The sequence below is a fragment of the Athene noctua genome, chromosome 15 (assembly GCF_965140245.1).
Source record: "Athene noctua chromosome 15, bAthNoc1.hap1.1, whole genome shotgun sequence".
Lineage (NCBI taxonomy): Eukaryota > Metazoa > Chordata > Aves > Strigiformes > Strigidae > Athene > Athene noctua.
Window position 1 is genome coordinate 7,499,761 of NC_134051.1, and position 19,437 is coordinate 7,519,197.

Below are 19,437 nucleotides of genomic sequence, written 5' to 3' on the forward strand. Positions count from 1 at the left end.
ATACAAATGCCTAGTTCATTTGCTACAGCAGAATGAATAGGATTAAAATAATCTGAAGAGGAATTAAATGCCTCAACAGTCAGGTTGCAAGAGCAGGAGAATAAGACCTCTTCTGTGTGTTTCCAGGATCAGTGGAGTGGGGCCAGCAGGAGTGACCCAGGGTTAATGCAGCTCAGACCTGCCTTGGAGAGACTATTTTCTTCATAGTCAAAATGAGTGGGCCACAAATCCTACATCCTTAGCCATGAACTGTAAAATGTTTGGTAAGACAAGCCCAGGAACATTGGATGAGTTTGCAGTGTCACTACTCACACAAGTTGAATTTCCAGCTTGCAGACAATCTGTACATGGGCTGCAGGTTTCCCTCTAAAATACTCTTACTCAGAAAACCCTGTCTGGGCAAATATAAGCTGGTAAGTGAACTTCAATGAACAGTTTTGGTTTGACTTGCTATCTAAACAATGCTGTTCAAATAAGACATAGTATTTTCTACCTATGAAGAAATAAGGGCAGAAATCAGTAAACTGAGGTAAGGGAAATAGAAGCACAGTGGTGTCATGCCTCTAATTTAAAAAAATCTTGATCACTCTGGGAAAATACAGTGCTTTGAGAAGGTACACATTTCCCTTGACTTTGTTTTGAAAACAGTTGTCAAGTTAAATGATAGAAATAAGGAATAAATTTTAGGGCCACAGCAGAGCCTCACTACAGAGCAAATTATATCAGAGGCAGGTATGGAAATCTGCATCTTCAGTGATGATCACACAAATACAGGCAATAATTTTGTTACTGGTCTGGTTAAACGTAATCAAAATAATTGGTTTTAAACGCAGTGTTACATTCAAGACACATAGAACAAACAGGATCCTTTATATAATCAAACAGATAAGCATTCATTTAATCAATATATAATCAAGCAATGTGCAAGCACCTAGAAGTAAAAAAAGAAAAAACAAGCAGCCAACATGGATATGTCAAGTATAAATCATGTCTAATTTCCTTCTGTGACAGAGTAGCAGACCTTGTCAATAGAGGAGAAAGAGCAGACATCATCTATCCTGACTTCAGCAAAGCTTTTGACATCGTGACATTCAAACACGGCCTATGTGAAACAAGTATCTGGTAGATGCATCACTGGCTAGAAAACTGTACTCGGTGAATGGTTATCAACATTTGCTGTCAGAGTGGAGGGAAATTATCAAGTGAGATTACACAGGGGTCTGGCAGCATTCACTGTTTTTTCTTAATGACTTGGTTACCAGAAAGTGTGGGCTTATTGAATTTGTCAGGGGTAACCAAGCTGGGAGAGGCTGCGGACAGGCTGGAGCATATGCCTACTTTTAAAATTACCTTGTCTAACTTGGGAAATATTCTGGAAAAAGCAAAGAGCAGCTTCAGTAAAATGCAAATCCCAGAAGCAAATGAGCTCTGAGAAAGCACCAAGAAAAACTGTGGTGATGAGGGGAATCCTTTTCCCCCTGCAGAATAAATGTGGAAAGTGATGTGTATGTGGTGCTAAAGTCCTGGCCCTATCATTAACAGTAAAACAATAATTAGCTGCTGTGTTCTGCTGCAGAAGAGGACAGATTTCTATCTGTGGTCCTCAAAATACAGCTTGCAAGTACTTATTAGTTCTTGTGCATGAAAGACGATGTAAGTATTTAAGTGAGTTTTAATTATTAACTGTATTAACTCATCAGTTGGATGATTTACCAGTGATATAGCACAGTGAAAGCCAGAGTACTCAGGGTAATTTTCTGTGACTATTCCTAAACAGGAGAAAATGTGCTAAACCACATAATAAACCAGCAACGGTTTAATACTGGCTGGCGATAACATTCTCTCACAAAATCCCATTACCTTACTGGAATGAGAAACAACCTCTCCACTGTGGGATGGTTTTCAGTATGGACTGAAGGAAGGGAACTCATTACATCAAGCTCTTTGTGTTTCCCACAGCTTACCTGAGGGTCGTGCCTCTATAATGTAGCCAGTTGTGGGTTTTTCTCCTGAATCTCCCTCGGTCCACTGTAGCGTCAGCCCAGAAGCAGATTTTGTCACCAGAATTTCCTGAGGGGAGCCAGGAGACCCTGAAGGATGAAACAAGGTTAACGAATGATTGTGGTATCACAGGCAGACTGCTGTATTTTCCATTTCTTCTACTGGCATAGGGGAAAAAATTCTCTAGAAATATTGGTCAACATATAGGCAGCTCAGTGGGCTGGTAACCTAAATTTTTCACTCGTTCTCACACCAGCTGACATATATCAATGGCTGGGTTTAACAATTACCTGTGTTAAGAAGGAAAGAGTAAACCCACTCTCATTTTAACCATTAGCATATCTGCAGCGTTTGCACATTGCCACTGCTATTTCTGTCTTGAGAGATGAAGCCAGCCTCCAGGTTTCAGGGAGAGGTTTGCAGGGACAGCTGCCTGCCTATCCACTTGGGAAGATGCCACAGCCACACTAGAGATGATTCCTGCTTTATACTGTCTGTGGTGGAGGGCATGAGAGTTAAACTGTGGATCCACAGCGCCACTATCCCAGATATTGGCGATGGAGCTAATGAAAGCTTGCTGGCACCCAGAAGGGTGGAACTGCCAGATGTGGCTCTGATGGAGGGAGCAAATATTTCCCTGAGCTGGAAAACAAGCAAAAATCAGAAATTCCACCACTGCATTGATGTTCTGTGATTTACTGGACAGGGTTATAACATTTGGAGGTCATTTACCTTGTTAGATTATCTGTTTATCAAAATCACTGATCAAATAAAAGAACTAATTCTTCTGGTACACACATTGAACCAAGCTGGTGTTCAGCCTGTAGCTCCTCTTGATATATCAGGAAATTTGCAGACCTCTCCCTCTGCATAAGCCAAAGTGTCAGGAGAGAATAATTGTAAATTCTTTCTGGCTTTACATCCAGGAACCTCGGCTGGTTTCAGCAGAGTTATTCCAGTTCTGACTCCACCGCATAGCAGTACAGTCAGAATTATGCACTGTGCTCTAAGGCTGCAGCTGTGAAATCCCTGGCTATCCCATTTGAATTATGATTTATTCACACTGTTTTGTTTATTCACATCAGAATTCTAGATTTCAGGAAAAAAGGAAACATGTTTTTCATGAGCAGTTGTGAAACCCACTGAATCATGTCCTGAGCTCCTGTGACTCAACTTCTCCTTGGCTTGGAAATTCATGTGAAGCCCTGAGTGGACTATTCCCTGCTGTTGGATCATGTTTGTATAACTGATTTGGCTTGTGACATGCTTTCATGGTTCCACTTACCTTCTGCTGGCCCAGCTGTGACATTGGCTTGCAGTTCAGGTCCATAGGCGATGGTTCGGGCTTGCACTCTGAATAAATAGGTCATGCCCTTGGTGAGATCTCGGACCTTCAACCAGCGTTGCCAGTTCCCTTTAATGTCCACAGTCACCACCTTACTCACCCCTAGAAAAGCCACGCAGATTAAAAAATAAGAGAAGGTTACAATGCAAAAGAAGAAATCAAGTGGAGCTTATTACATCTAGATGGTAAGTAAAATTATCTAACAGTTTGCTAAGAAAGTATTTCTTACAATTAGCAGGAGTTTAAGTAGTGATAATAGCCAATTTTCAGCACTGATAAGTATAATTACAGTTTAAGCTTGATAAGTGGGTACTGACAAGAAAAAAACCTTACAACACAACTGGGAAATTACCAAGAGACTACACGCAACTTCACTAATTACTCTGGGAAGAAAGGAGGAGGTAAACGAAGAGGACTGCGCATTGCAGACTGCTTCCTAAGCCAGCACTTCTCCACTGCTGCTTTGCCAAGTAACCTGCAACATTGCCTGGAGGAGGAAACAAGGGCCAGGTTCTTTCATGTTGTCCTGTCATTTCCACCATTACCAAGCGAATGCAGAATGAAGGATGCGTATCTCACAGGTAACTTGTGGGTATAAATGCCACTTCAACAGGGGATGCCATCAAAGCAATATTAGCTTGGACAAGTCTGAAGCTGTGACTTGTGTTTCACTCTTCTCACTCTCTAAGAATTTTTCTCACACAGATGAATTAAAACCAGTGCTGTTCCCTTCATCAAAGCTCATAGTTAGTTTCATGTTTAGGTCCTCAGTGCTGCATAAAGGGCAGAGCAGTAATGAGTGCTTTGAAAATAAAAATTCTAGTTTTCATTTACATTTTCTAAAAGTAAGTCAATGGAAATAATTTTATTTATAAAACATTTTACAGAACAGAAAGTTCAAATTTACAGAGACCTTTTGGCATTTTTTTTGGTTCTGTAGATGTACATAACACATTTCAAACCAAGAAGATAGGAAGTGGGAGAATGTTCTTCCTGCTAGAGAAGGCTGCTTGATAGTTTATCTTTCCAGAAAAATGTAGAAGGAAGATGCTTTTCAATCCAGATGCTTATTTTATGCAAATCAAGATGATGCTTTCAGTTTTTATCAGTTAAATAAAGAATAATGTCCACGCAATTTCTGTTCAAAGTTTTCTCCCAGATACAATTTATAACTCCAGGAATCTTTCCTTGGTTAACGAGGAAGCAGTAAAAGTGCTCCCTCCTTCCCTAGGTGTACTATTTCATTTCTCTGAGACAAATCAGGAAGCATTTGTCATTTTGAAGTTATGTTCCAAAAGAAAGGAACTGTTAAAAAAGGCTCCAGGGCAATTTTGTTGTCTATTACTGTGTAAAACATAACACAGTAAAGCTTAAACAATAAAAGGTCAAAGAGGGAGAAGGCTGTGCTAAAGAACAGATCACAGTTAGAAAGTTTTGCACAATGTGCAGGTTTTAAGCGGTGGCTTGTGAGTGGGAAGGCAGGAGGTGTCACAACGGTGAGGATGCTCGGCCAAAAATCCTGGATGGGTGTAAAGTCAAAAGATGCAGGAAAAAAGCACCAGGGTTCCGGTCCATCCATGCTGTTGCACTGTAGTGCTGGCACAGAGGAACATGAGACCTGGGGCTGGAAGGACCCTCCGGGATCGTGGGATCTGGGAGCTGCTGGCCCCACAAGCCTCTCTGCCTGCTTTCAGCACCATTACGTGCTCCATTATGCTTCAAATAAGTTTGGCTTACCTTGCTCTCTAAATAAAGGAGCATGGCTTTTCTATGAGAGGAAAATGATGGCATCGAGGGAGGGATTACTTACCATGGTGGGAGAATAAATATGTTTGGTGAAAGAAAAATGTTGGCATGAGAGCAAATGGGTGGAAACTGGGAAATAAATTTTGGCAAAAATTTAGAATCTGAGGAAAAGCCCTCCATAACCTCCCTGCTCACATCAGAAATCTTCTGTGGGAGAAGGCGAGACAAACTGGAGTCAGAGATAGCACAGGCAGATGTGGGGGAGAGAAGAGAAGAAAAGAAAACAAAGATTCTGAGGATGTTAAGTCAAATGCATACAGAGAAAACACGATCTGACACGTCCGTATTTTCAGGGGAAAAAATATATTCTTAAACACTATGCAGGAATGAATAAAAGTCAGGAAATGCCCAAACAGCCTGAACCTCCTGCATACCCTGCGTACATTTCTTGGTCAGAATTAGAAATGCTTTCTGCATTAGCTGTTTGTGCTCAAACCTGCCAGCCGCAAAGGCTGAAAGTGCTTTTATTCTCGTGTTTTCATTCCTGAATATAACTTCCTCAGTGTATGAGACATAGATATTTAGACAATATAGATCTTTATTCCTTACAGAAAAAAGCAAATACGAGTGATTGATATTCTTATTTCTTTGAAAAAGAGTTTAAAATGGATTGGCAATGGCTAAAATTACTCTCCCTGCTGTCACACTGCCAAAGTTGGACATCCTATTGAATTATTGGCGATCTACCAGGAATATAAAAATATTAATAAGACCATCCACAAACTGTAATCTTTTCTAATTCACCTTTGGAATGAATTTACATTTGTTTCCAGAGAAATTGCCAAATCCTTCTCTGTTGCTGTTCTGGCAAATTAATGAAACATTTGTGGCCACCACATTGTTGTGGTCCAGCTTAAATCTGGTGCTGGGTTAAAAATGTTGCTTGAAGACTCCATGTAAACAGACACAACTAAATCTCTAACACAGTTATTCTCCCCTGTCAAAAGCAGCGGCGGTACCAGTGATGACTAGCACATTTGATGCCCAGGCAATCTTTGCGATAACAGAAGTGACACATGATGTGATAAGCAACACAAATGTGTCTGACGACTATTCTGGGATGGAGCCTACTCAGCAATTTCAAAGTGCAACGCGGGGAGACAATCAGGCACTCTCAGGCTGTTTCCTCTTTGTCCATAGCAGGTAACGATGGCCATAAAATGACTTTTCAAATCACAGAGAATATAGTTTGTGCAAGAAAATGAGAGAGGACAGACAAAACCTATATTCCACAATATTATAGTTTGCTGAACAGTTTTGGCAAAAGCGGAATTGTTTTACTTACCCTCTGCCACCTGGCTTCTCTTGGAAAACAGCAGAGAACAAGTAGGAAATTGGGCAGAGATAAAAGATACTCCAGTGCTTTTCTGTCATTTCCCCATGAATATGTATGATCAGAGGTCTTTCTTACCCTGGACGGGAGCCAAAGGCTCATAGACTACTCGATAACCCTGCAGGACTCCATTTGCTGCTGTCGGCTCGCCCCAAGACACATTGAGTGTAGTGCAAGTGATTTCAGAGAACGCCAAAAAGCTGGGAGCACTGGGTGCTGAAAGGATTACAAAGAGATTGAATTGCAGTAGCAGTAGTCAATCTGATATACATAGATATTATAAAACATTGGTTTATTTTCCCAGCCTAAATCTAAAGGAAACAAGCTGAGGATGAGATCTGTCAATTGTATCCCAATGTCCTGTAATCAGTCAGAAAACCCAGCCTCTCCGAAAAAAAAGCAGCCTCTCAGCTGCAAAGCTGAACCTCAAAAGCAAGCAGGGAGATAGGACAGAAGGGAAAGACCCTCAGAAGGGTGCTGCATGAGCATACAGCCCGAGTGCACACCTCCTCTTCACAGCCACCACCAAGGGCATTGCCTTCACCCTGTGCTGGAGCACTCCCACCATGGTCACATCCAGCACAGAGACAGCTCAGTCTGCCTGTGTGGCTGCTGATCCAGCTTTTTTTTTTTTTTTTTTTTTTTTAAAAAAAGAGGAATTATAAAAAGCACAATAATTCTCTCACAGGACTATATGGACAATTTTCAGGCACCGGAGATGAGTTCCTTTAGGTTTTCAGATGTCATAGCAGAGGCCACAAACAGACCCACAGACAGTTTCTTTCTGGACTTTGTGAAGGGACTGGTCCTTCTGCCAGTCTATTCTTGTTTCTGCTGTATCACTCTCTTTCCCACATGGTCCACTTACTTGATCCCTTTTTTCCCCTCCAAGACCATTACAATGTAATAACCCATCCAAACCCTAAATCTCAACCCCAGTGCCCTCCTTCATCCACCCATTTCCCTTAGCCACTGTTACACGCTGGTCGCTGCCCAGATTGTGCTTTGAGATGAGACAACGATCCCGTACCCGCCTGGTGTGTCCTGCCCCGTGACGGGCTGCTCCTGGGGCCGTCCCCAGCTGCGTTGAAAGCGGAGATGCAGACCATGTACTGCGTGTGGCTGGTCAGATTTTTGAGCCGGACTGTTGTCTCTGGGAGGAAAAGGACCTTCACTTTCTCCGTGTCATTTTGGATGTCGCTCTCCCAGTAATAAATCTGTTGGGACAGTAAGATGTTTTATGTATCCTACACCTAGAAAATATCTGGGCATTGCAGCTATAAAAGATCAGGGAGATGGTGCAGTCTTGCTCTGTACTCCTCCGTTAAATGGCATACTAATGCTTTTCACCACATGTCCAATCTTTTATCTTCCTTTGGCAAATTCCCCTGAGTCCAGTGACCAAGTAGCTGAGTGCACCACTCAAAAATAGAGCACAGGCTGAAGAATATGGCCTAATGACAGCAGATATGAGCTGCCAGAGTTCAGCAATGAGAGGTCAGTTTTTAAATTTTCCCTGAAATGCTAGCTGCCTGTCAGCACTGGCATCCTGATATGATGGTCCATAATTCATCTCTGTATGCACACAATGGTTTCACCATTTGTGTTCACAGACAGACAAGCAAACGTCTTCCTGAAGAGGGTAATAAAGACTTTCCTAAAGTTCCTTGAGATACTTTTCCCCATTCTTCCCTTACATAATTTTTAATAAAGACTTTCCTAAAGTTCCTTGAGATACTTTTCCCCATTCTTCCCTTACATAATTTTTAATCCTGATGCCATAAAATTAAGCTTCGGAGAAGTCATTTCCAAGAGGAAAAGTGGTGCCAGCCCTACTTATTGGACAGGCCTGGCAACGAGAGCATTACAACAGGCCAAAGCAAGCCAGAAAGTTGAGAGAATGAGCCAAGGCAAGTCTCCACCTTGGCTCTGCAAGCCAAGCTGTTAGAGCCATCTATATACGTACAAAAGGAAAAGAACATGAATTGATATATAAGGATGCTTGTAACTGCCAAGAAGGGATGCCAGATTATTCACATTGGCTTGGCTTTTCTTCGCTTATGGACCTAAATTCATGGACAGAGGCAGAGCCAGACACTGAACCCAAGCCAAGCTCCAGTGTTTGTAGACCTGCCCATTTCCACTCTCTAAGGGTCCATTCTCATGCTGGAGAAGCTAAACAACATGCCTCTGCAACGTGCTCATCTCCTGTGAACCAAACACAATTAATACCCTGATTTAATTTTGTTAAAGTTAAGGAAATGAAATAATTCTTCTGAAATCTGACCTGGCTCAGGCTTCTAGCTTGGAAAAAGTTCTGCTTTTCCTAATGGCTTGTAACACTTGATAGATAGAAAGCTCAGTTAATTTTCTTCATAGTTTCTTGCCCCTAGCTCTTGTGCTTTTTGGAGCAGATATGTTGCCCGCATAAGTGGAGCTACCTCCTTATCTGCATACCCTGTTTCCCCATGCTGTCCTTCTCCATAAATAGCAACACAGTTTTCCTTTTCTTCTCCCGCAATCTCATTCTCTTTCTTTTGGTTTAGGGACTTAGTGTCATTTCCGTACTGCAATCTGAATGCTGTTTTAATCTGCCTTACGCAGCGAGGGCAACTGTAGTTTATAGAGCTATCTCACAAGTAATAGCAATGCCAAGCAAGATAAATGAAATCAGTAGGAACAGGAGGATTGCCTTGTAGCCTTGGATGTTCCCATTTTGGCTGTCAGCTGGAGGGGGGTCCCAGGTGAGCTCCAGCTGGCTTGCAGAAAGGGAGTTTACTTGGATGTTCTGTGGGGCCAGCGCTGGTGCTAGAAAGAAAGGAGGACAGAAGAATTAACAGTGACAAGCAGAACTAGTTCATATCCAGGTTGCAGTTTTCCATTTGCAGAAGGACCCAAGACAGACTGCTCACACCACAAGTCAGCTAATGGAGTCAGCCCTGGAGGTATCCACAGCACCAGGAAATCTCAGCACCCACGGACTGAGGAGCAGCTGAGCCTCCAGGACGTGGGTACGTTCTGTCCCACACAGGCTGGGGTACATATTGAACGAACTGAATCCTGCCAGCAGCTTTGGAAAAGGAGAATTTTGTCTTCATTCTACAGTATCATTTGGGGCTTGCCTTTGGCAGTGACACTGCACTCCTGACCGACAGCTCCTGACAGTAACTGGGAGCAAGGCAGCCCCTTGCTGCCATCAGCCTGGCCCCCACTCAGCAGTGGGTCTTTATAACAGCCTGTCTTCAAGGCTCCAGGACGTAGGGCCAAAATACTGTCTAAAATTACCTCCAAACCCACTCAGACACTAATCAATTCAACTAATATTTTATGTATGACAAAATCACTTTCAGTTTGCTACTTGTTAGCTCTGTTTTGATTATACCTTCACATATACATGCTGGCTGTCTTTGGCTCCTGATGGCATTTCTTCTTTGCATTGTGCTTTGCTACAAAACTAATCTTTGAGTGCACCTGGGTCACACTATCCTTCCCTTTGTCAGGATCCAACTTGGTGCAGGTGGATTTTCTTCCCCAGCGGCTAGCAGGGATGGTCTGTTTTCCCGACCTGCTGTCTCTGCCTCCAGCACGTCTTAACAAAACAGCACATGTTCTGTTTACAGAAGAGGTGCTGAAGCATGTCCAGTTCAAACTCCAGAAGTAGGAAGAGAAAAAGCAGGGCAAAGGGTACACTTCTCCTTTCATCATGTTCACGGTGCCATAGCCTTCACCCAGACCACCTGAGAAAGCTGCCTCTTTTCTCTCTGCCCCTTTATGGGCCGTAAATAGAAGTGATAAAACATTCACCACTCAAGTCAGATAGCCCCGGTTATCTGTTCCTCTGGAGACTTCTTTCTTCAGAGAGAATGACCTTCATAAGTCAGACTTTTCTACCAATACTCCCTCCCCCCAGAGTTATAAAATAAAATAGTAATTAACACCCACTCAGCCTGACACCAACTATTTATTTTGTTCTAACTGTGTGGTTTCCATATTATCACTGCCCACCCTGCCGTTAATGGAAATGTTAATAACCAGCGCCAGGTTGTTGTGACAGATGCTTGGGCTCATTATCAGAAATTCTTATTTACCGCTCCATTAAACGACAGAATCGCACAAAAAAACAATTCAATCAAAACTAACTGGAGGAATTTTAACAGCCACATTAATAATCCAAAACATAAATAAAGTTAATGTCTTTTGCATGTTTGCCATCGGCAACTCTATTACAAAATTATTGCTGTACAATTAAAATGTGAAAGGCAAAATTGAAAATAGCCTTTATCCCTGTGCTCAGTTAAAACTATTTGTTTATTGTAGTTTTTGTTTTCTTTTTGGCTGGATGTCGCAAGTGCAAGAGGTGACAGTGACCATCAGTAAAATACAGCTTGTTCACAGGGGTGCCCTCGGCTCGCTGCTGCCCTGTCTCCTGCACTTTGTGGAGGAGCAAAGGGAGCAGCTAAGCCGCCTGGCTGCGTCCAGTGCAACGTGGCGCTGTTCTGCTAAGGACCAAGAATCTCAAAATTTTGAGACTTTCACATGACACATTAGAGAGGCCAAACTGATCACACAGCACAAACCTGAAAATACATCTTGGAGATCTGCAGATGATTACATGCTCAGGGAAACTGGAATACGTACAATCACAGACGAAAATGGATCACTTTAGCAATGTATTTTGTTTCTAGGTAGTGACACTACTGTCTGTCCTGAGTTGACAGCTTCAAAGTGCTCTCAATACCCAGGTCTGAAATAGCATCTTCAATAGCTTTTTTCTTTGGATCCCATGTTCCAGCCTGAAGCAATTGCCACTTCCGAGATGCAACCATTACAAGAGCCGGCGCGCACAGCCTGCTGCCAGAAAAATACTGCTTTTCCTCAAACCCTTTTTGGACCATGTCTAAGAAACACAATGGTTAAAAACTGTCAACGATCATTCTCTGCTGACACTCTCACTGCTGGAGCTGCACTTTTGCTGGCACAGCGGTGGAAAATTTTCATGGGAGGAAAAAAAAAAAAAAGTTTACGTGGAAAAAGACATTTCACTACCCCAGAGCCTCGAGGAGATGCAAATTGTTTGGTTTTGTGCCCTGTGAGTCTGTCTCTCTGTTCAACTTTCAAAGGCTGATGTGTCCCTCCTCTTCTAAGCACAGATTTCTTGTTGACAGCAAGGGACAGGAGAAAAGTGCTACTGACGCTTGATGTGGCTCTGTGCAGACAGCACGTTACATTAAGGGTGAAATGAAACACTTCAAAAAGAAGGAAATACATCCCTAAAGACTCTTACCTGTTTGAAACCCCAAACCATTCACTGAATGTATGGACAGCCTGTGCCAATAAAAGCAAGTGTATTTTAAAGGTGAATTCAAAAGCCTTTTACCTTCTAGGAATGCAGTTCAAGATTACTGAGCTCTGAATTTTTTCATGGCTGTTGAAATCACAAATACATAAAAGGCAAGGTTAAAGCTGCATACCTCACACTGCTTTAGGTGTTAGTGACATTATCAACTATAGCAGGAATGACACAGACCCCTGAGGGTCCAAACTGGCTCTTGGAAGGTAGAAAGCATTTCACTTTCCCTGAAAAAACCGTATGTATTAATGAAGTCTAATTCTGTGTCTAATCCTGCCTTGGAATCTTATGCAGGCATTTGTAAACATTTCTCTTCTTATCTGATTTCAATTCACCTTTGAGATTGTCTCCTTGAAACTCTCAGCCAAAATGTAAGAAGGAAGGCTGAGCATGTTGTTGTATAGTAATTAGTAAAAAAAACCCATCATCATCTATGGACTGGGATGATGTTGGCAGGATCATGTAAAGGCAACAAATCTATCTGGAAATTCAAGAGAAAGTCAAAATGAGCCCATGAATAAAAGTTACACATCTAAATCCACATTTAAACATATCACTGCCCTCATTTTCCAGTCATACTGAACAGTTTCTGCTCACACTGCAGTCAATTTGAGCTTGCAAATGCTTATAACCTTTAAAGAGAAGGTGCTTAAAATCCCCAGTGGCCTGCCCGCACCAGAGCTCCGTGTATTGCAGAGGGTTCACATTAGTTTTTCTCGCTGCTTGCTTGGGATATTTGCTCTCTGAGCTGTGTGGCACTGAGAGCTTTTCATCAATATGAAACTATTATTCCTTTTCTTAGTGACAGTTGCCACGATGCTCTGTAGCACACGTAGGCTACAAATCCTTGTGATTCATTGGGTAAACTTAATAACTGTTTTTATGAAGCATTCCTTGCTGCTCTTACATCTGCTCCAGTTTCTGGGTAGCAAAGGATTTCTCCTCTACTGACTTTCTAATTGTTTCTATAATGCCAGTATTGTGTCAGAAAATTCACAGACAAGTCTGGGACAAGATTCCCCAGTACTCATGCCATTTAAATAAACATGCAGGCAAAAAATTAGGAGAAAAATGCAGTGAAAGAGACTGAAGATTTTCTGTGCATCAGCTTGATCCCACAGTTCCAAACAATCCCAAGCAAATTTCTGTTTTGTAAAGACCTCTGATCCTTTTCTATCTAGCAAGCATTTTCGTCCCAGTTCATCAAAGCATGCTTTTGTGAACATTCCTGCTTTTATTCCCTAGTAATCAATATATTTGCATTTTGGTGTTAGCACCTAGAGGCCAGAATCTCATTGCACAATGTGTTGCATAAACACAGAACAAAGAGACAGCTCCAGGCCCAAAAAGCCTCTAATCTGTATGTCTACACATTATAATGGAGGGGTGGTGGCAGCAATGTTCTGACGTATCAGCCATAATCTTATCTACCTAGTGAGCAACAACGAGAGAGAAGACACAGCATTATTCAATGTAGCATGTGCTGACAATTAAAGCGTGCACAGGCAGCACCTCCAAAGTTTACACACGGGTTCCTGGCACACACAGTCATGGAAAACAGAGCTGGAAAGGATTTGGAGAGGGCTCAGACAAGCCATCCTCCTGCGTCACACTGGGATAAACTCAGCTGGTCAGCTGTTTGTGTAATCTTGATCACTGACCTCTTTCCAGATACCCCCCTCCTCCCCACACAAACTCTGTCAGCATATCCGTATTTTAATAACTCTTAAAATAACTCTCAGGTTTGGGTTGGTTGTGAGTTTTTGTTTGGTTTTTTGTTTGGGTTTTTGTTTTTTTGTTTTTTTTTTAAATGTCTAGCCTAAACCATCCTCACCATACTGAAGTTCTGTTCCTGCAGTGTCATGGAGAACAGATTGTTTCTTCTCCCCTTGCAGACACTGCCCTCAAGTTATGGCATAGATAAGCAACAGTTAAGTGGATTATAAAAGCCAAACACAACAAAACAAACAGAAGGTCACAAGATAAAACAGCAAGACTGATCTGCAGAATGGGCAAAGTGAGACGCAAGAGGTTTTCTTGTAGTATGGGCTTAGAGAAGGAATGTAAGGATTGTACTTCCCAAGGAAGAACAGAAAAGTGTATCTGCAGATGTTTGCAGCCACTCCTTCCACAAAGGAAAAGCAGCGTGAGAGAAAAATGTTCAGCATTTATTGGCCATTTTCTTACAATGTCTGCAAAAGAGAGTTGGGAGTGAGAAACACTTCCCCTGTGCAGCCGTACCTCTGTGCCGTCAGGAATGCTGCGTGAGTGATGCTGATTAGTTCAATAACAATTAGTTAATTGTGCTTCAAAAACAGCTACTGCGAAGCTGCTTTCCGCTGTGACAAAGCGGCACAAGCTATATTTAGAATGTAAAAGATGTTTCCCACCAATTTCTGGCTGTTTTAAGCTAGGCTACATTTCGTGATGGAAGTATGCACTTCTTCCACCGACTGCACTTTCTGGGGTTACTCAGATTTCAGATGCAATAAGACAGGCAAGACCCACATACAAAGGATGTGGGTCTTAACCCCTCCAACACAGCTCCATTTGTTAATACTGGACCTGAGTGCTCCTGCCCTCTTTTTCAGGTATGACAATTTGGCACCAAAACCTCGTGCTCTGGTAGTTACTAACTTTGTCACAGTTATTGACTTTGTCACTCTGTGACTTGAAATGAGTCTCAGGAAAGGAGTAATCTGGACTCCCCTATCTTGAGAAGCCCAACAACCTACTGGGTGGGGAAGAAGGTTAAAGCAGCTGGAAAAAACAGGGTTTAGTAGGAAACAACCCTTTTTGGGATGGTGATATATGCGATATATGTTGATTTACATGGTTGCATAGATCAATGTAAGAGAAATTAAAGCATTTTCTAGCGTACAAGAGACCAATGGAAATCAATACAAGAAGAACTTGAACAAAATCTTCTCACCCTCATGAACACTGATGAAGAGGGAGCACAATCTAACCAATGCAAAAATAGAGAATTAAACAGACAAACCTACCCTAATGGGAGGGATGGAGAGGACAGAGAACAGCTGTCAGGATGGGGACTTTGGGAATCTAGCCCGCCCACAGTTGCTTTACTCTGTTGCCGTATTATCTGAGTAGGCAAACACTTGGCCCCCTCCCCGTATACTACACTTAGCACAGTAGCTATGTTTTGCCACACCAAATTTTTAGGAGTACTAAGTCATGAAAATAAATAAAAGCAGCTGCAAATTATACACAGATGTAACATCCCCAGCTTCTTTGCTTAGTACTGGGAAGCTTCCCAACATTGGCTAGGCATGTCTTCAGCATCTACAGAGATATGACAGGGAGGTGGGGGTGGAGGGAGGAAAGAGGGAGATGACATTCACTGCACAGATTGGAAAAACATTGATGTGAACAAGGATTAGAAATGGAACATCCTTTCCATGAACCCAGACTGTAGGAGGTTATCTGCCAATGCCATTTTTTTGAACTGAGGAGGCAATCATGTTCTGAGAAAACCTCCATGGATATGACTTATTCATGAAGAACGTTCATAAACTGGCAAGTGACTCAAGCAGAAGTAATTCTCATCCTGTCCCTCACCATCTCTTCCAGTGGTGGCAAAAACACTGTTGCTGTGATTCCTAATCTTTTAAAATGGGGTTCAGATTTCCCAGTGAGCCACGTGCAATCCAGGATTTTCATGGGACAGACACCATCTGAGTGATGCAGAAAAAGTTACCATGATCACGTTACAATACCTGCAACCGAGTCAAATCTTATGGAGCAGTACTGCAAAATAGTTAGACCCTGCAAGAAAACCTCCACACTTTCGTTTTGCTGAAGCCCACAGTTCTACTTAGCTAATACAAACCTAAAATAGGCTATCACATTGCATACTGAGATTATCCGTCATGGGACTGAGAGTGCTTGGCCCAAAAGTAAAGCCCTTACAGAACTGTCAGACTGCCTCTGGAAAGAGCATACAGGTGGTTAAAACAGGAAGGGGGAAAATAAACAAAAGAGCTTTTCCCTCTATTTCTTTTGTGTCAACAAGGATATGATCACACATTGGCAGGCAGCCCATTAGTCAGCAGAGATGGACCCATGAGCCGGAACAGCAAGAGTCTGACAAGCATTAGGTATGTGCAAACAAACAGACAGACAACCTACAATCCAAAATCCCCTCTCACTTACATCAATGCAAATTGGGGTTAGCTCTGCTAATGCTACTAGAGATAACCCAGCGTGAAAGTGGTGTGTCAGCTCTGAAGAGTGCAGGATTCACCCCCCAGGAGGCACTGAGGCTTGTTCAAGGGATGGTGAAGAACCGCGGAGTGTTTGATACTTTGGCCTGATCCTCCCCAATGTGCACCAGGAGGAGTGGGAGCAGCACAGGGTGGGAAAGTACTGCTTCTCAACTCTCTTTAAAAAGTTTACTCATTAGACAGAGGCAAAATTACCTACTTCAGACTATTTCCCCAGGCAATCTGGCTCCCAAGACTCCTCCTCCTCCATTTATAGTCATGTTCCACTCATTATAATTTGTTAATCCCACACTCTAACATCATAATACCACAAGATCATGGCAGCAGACAAATGCACCCACTTAATGTTCACTAACAGTAACGGCAGCACCTACTAAAGCCTAATAAGCACCAACTTCTTATGCTCCATAAAGTCAAGAGAGCGTATCAAATAATTAGGGTGAATCTCCACTGGGTTTGCCATATAACCAAATGTTAAAAGCCGTATCAGAAAAAAAATCAAACAGAGCAGGTGAGATTTGCCACTGCGATAACCTTTTGCTGTGGCTTTAATGCAAGATTGGGTAGCTGACCCCCATGAGGGATTAATTTAGGATTTACAGATTGCAATGGTCGAGAACCCCAGGCAACCCATGGAGAACTGTGCTCCTGGGGGGAGAGAGATTAAATTTACATCTTCTCAACTCTGAGTGAGAGTCTTCTCTTTCTTTGTTTATTTTGCAGTCATAGCATCCCTGAGTTCATCAGTGTGGTCCCATACCCCCAGATCAAATTGGTGTCCAGATTGCAGTGGCCAGAATGTTTTAGAATATTGCTAACTCATACTTTCTTAAGAAAAAATGGCAACTTTTTTTGTTTTCAGTCTACAACAGGCAACCTGAAATGCCTCCAGTTCCATGATTGACGATGGGTACAGCAAACAGATGTCAGAAAAGAAAACCAACTGTGTTTCTCTACAGCTGGCTTCACAGCAAAGATGTACAGAGGAGGCAAAGCCACGGGAGTTGAGACCCACATGAAAATACTTACAACACTTTGCTCACATATCCCAGGATGACTGAAAACAAGCAGAGCAGGACTGCACAATTAGAGGAAATAGAAATTTGGCTGCAGATATAACCCTTTAGTCAAAAATACTCGAACTCCAGCCTGTGTCTGGTTGAATATGAGTTATCAGCCAGGGGCTTCCCCACTTCTTTACCAGTGCAATTTATGGTCCATTTTACTTCACTACTGATCGCTCATGTTTTTGAAAGGAAGGTTAATTCCTTTGCTTTTAATAGAGTAGCTCTGCTGTTAGTTCAGTAAGGCTTTGCATACACGAACAGGCTTCTCATCCCTCCGCCCTCCGTGTACTGTGCAGGGATGTCCCTGCACTCGGTTCTTCACAGGCCATATAACACTGCAGCAGAACAGCTAATTTGTCCTACCACTCCCACTGCTGCTTGCACCAACTACAGAACAAAGACAGGAGTTCTGATGATGAATTTGAGTACGGAGAGTCTGTCTGTCTCAGGCTACAGTCAGTACTGAAAATCGACACCAAATTGTTGGGTTTGTGAGATGGAAGTTCATCATCTGAGCAAAATGTCGCATGGCAATTGCAGCCCAACACCACCCACACCAGCAATAGCAGTGGCAGAGGTAAGCAAGCACAGTTGATCAAAAACTGATGATATTTTTGCTTGGACAGAAACATCTTTCCTACATTGAGATGTGATAAAAAGAGGCAATTACAGCAGAGCTAAGCAGGAGCTGCCGCACTGTATAAAGCATTGTGCTGTAGCAAAGGCTGCTTATGACCAATATTAACAACTTAATGAGCTGTTAATGAGGCGCACATTCAGCTTTTACTTGCAGCATGAAAACATTGCAAATCATTTTAGGGAGCTTCTGGATTGTCAATGGAGAATTAAAGATGTCAAATAAACCCATCAAATCTATGTCTCAATCTGGACACTGCTTTCCAGTGCATTCTCTTAAAATTCCTTCTCCTATATGGCAGAATAACTTGCTTTGACAGCAGTACAACTCTCACTTAGACTTTGCTTCCTTCTGCCTTGACACTAGATTTCAGTCTCCAGAGAGCTAGAGGGATGTCTTTTTGACATGTTGACATTAAGGACACTTCTTCCACAGACACACTGGCACGGTTACTTTCTGTCTTACTATTATAAAAGTAACTACTGAGCTAAGCTACCCAATTTGGAAGTTTAATTGTGAAACCTTTGTGCTCATCTGTAAACAGATTAAGAACGTAAATATATCCTTAAAAAAATAGCCAGTTTGAATAGGAAAGGGAGCCAAGGTTTATATAGAAAAATTCATATGCATAATTGCCCAGCATTGCAGCAATACCAGCAACACACAAGGAATGACTAATGCTCTAATGTAGGTACACTTTAGTTTGTTATTTTTTACGATCCTGTCACAGCCCTGCAGGATTAGATAATGCAGCTGAGTGTTATCTATACTGCTATTACCACCAGTGGAGCTGCATTGATGGGAACAACAAATCCAAATTGGACTTGCTGCAGACAAGCCCCAAGTGGAAACCGTGTATACAGTGAGGCTGGAAGAGTTTAAAATCCACCAAGAAATACTGATGGGATGTACCCCAGTGGCTGATCCTACTCTCAGAAACAGAATGCTTTTGGGACACAGGCATAATGGTTTCCAGTAATGCAAGAGAAACTGAAAAGCAGTTTCTTTCCCAGTCCAAACAGGAAATGTCTTACCACGTTTTTCCTCTTCATCTTCCTGCAGTTTCCCTTTCTTGCTCTGCTCTGACTTTACTCTCTCTTTTAATGCTTTGTTGGAAAACATGGCTTGGATCTTTAACTCTGAGCTCAGAGGAGAACTTCTGCTTTCTTAGAGAGAAAGACACTGGGGACAGGATGAAAAGCCAGTGTTATTCCTGGAGCAGGGCATTCCCAGAACGACTGTGTAAGGCTCATTCACGATTGAGCATGATCTTGGAAGAGCTCTGCAGATTCTTTAAAGTTAGAGCAGAGGGGGAAAGGAAAATCAGTGCTTGAAACACCCTGCCATCCCCCAAAAGTAGCTTTCTGTGGATGTTGAGAAGTGTCAGCAATTAAAAGGCAAACACCTTAAAAATCTCAAAGCCTTGGTGCTTTTCAAGTGCCAAGGAAGATCAACTCCTTTGTTTAAAGTTTGAGCAAGTGAAACCAATTTTATTCATTATACTAGCTTCCCTCCATCCCCTTTGGTTTATCAAGGGAATATACTGTCCCTAGGCTGACATGTTTTAGACTACTGCAATATGAAATGGCCGTGATAATCCTTCTTTACCCTCCTCCAGTGGCATCTGGGATGGAAATGCCCACCCAGTTCTTGT

General features: G+C 42.3%; 1 protein-coding gene across 1 annotated transcript in view; it reads right to left on the reverse strand.

Annotated features, from left to right (window-relative positions):
• SDK1 (sidekick cell adhesion molecule 1) overlaps window positions 1-19,437 on the reverse strand; it is a 416,654-nt gene that overhangs the window by 24,397 nt on the left and 372,820 nt on the right. Inside the window, exons 36-40 of the mRNA XM_074918870.1 lie at window positions 9,178-9,293; window positions 7,516-7,702; window positions 6,564-6,701; window positions 3,287-3,448; window positions 1,965-2,090 (exon numbers count right to left, since the gene is read on the reverse strand). Of these exons, the coding sequence (XP_074774971.1) occupies window positions 1,965-2,090; window positions 3,287-3,448; window positions 6,564-6,701; window positions 7,516-7,702; window positions 9,178-9,293 (729 nt within the window). The remainder of the gene's footprint in view (window positions 1-1,964; window positions 2,091-3,286; window positions 3,449-6,563; window positions 6,702-7,515; window positions 7,703-9,177; window positions 9,294-19,437) is intronic.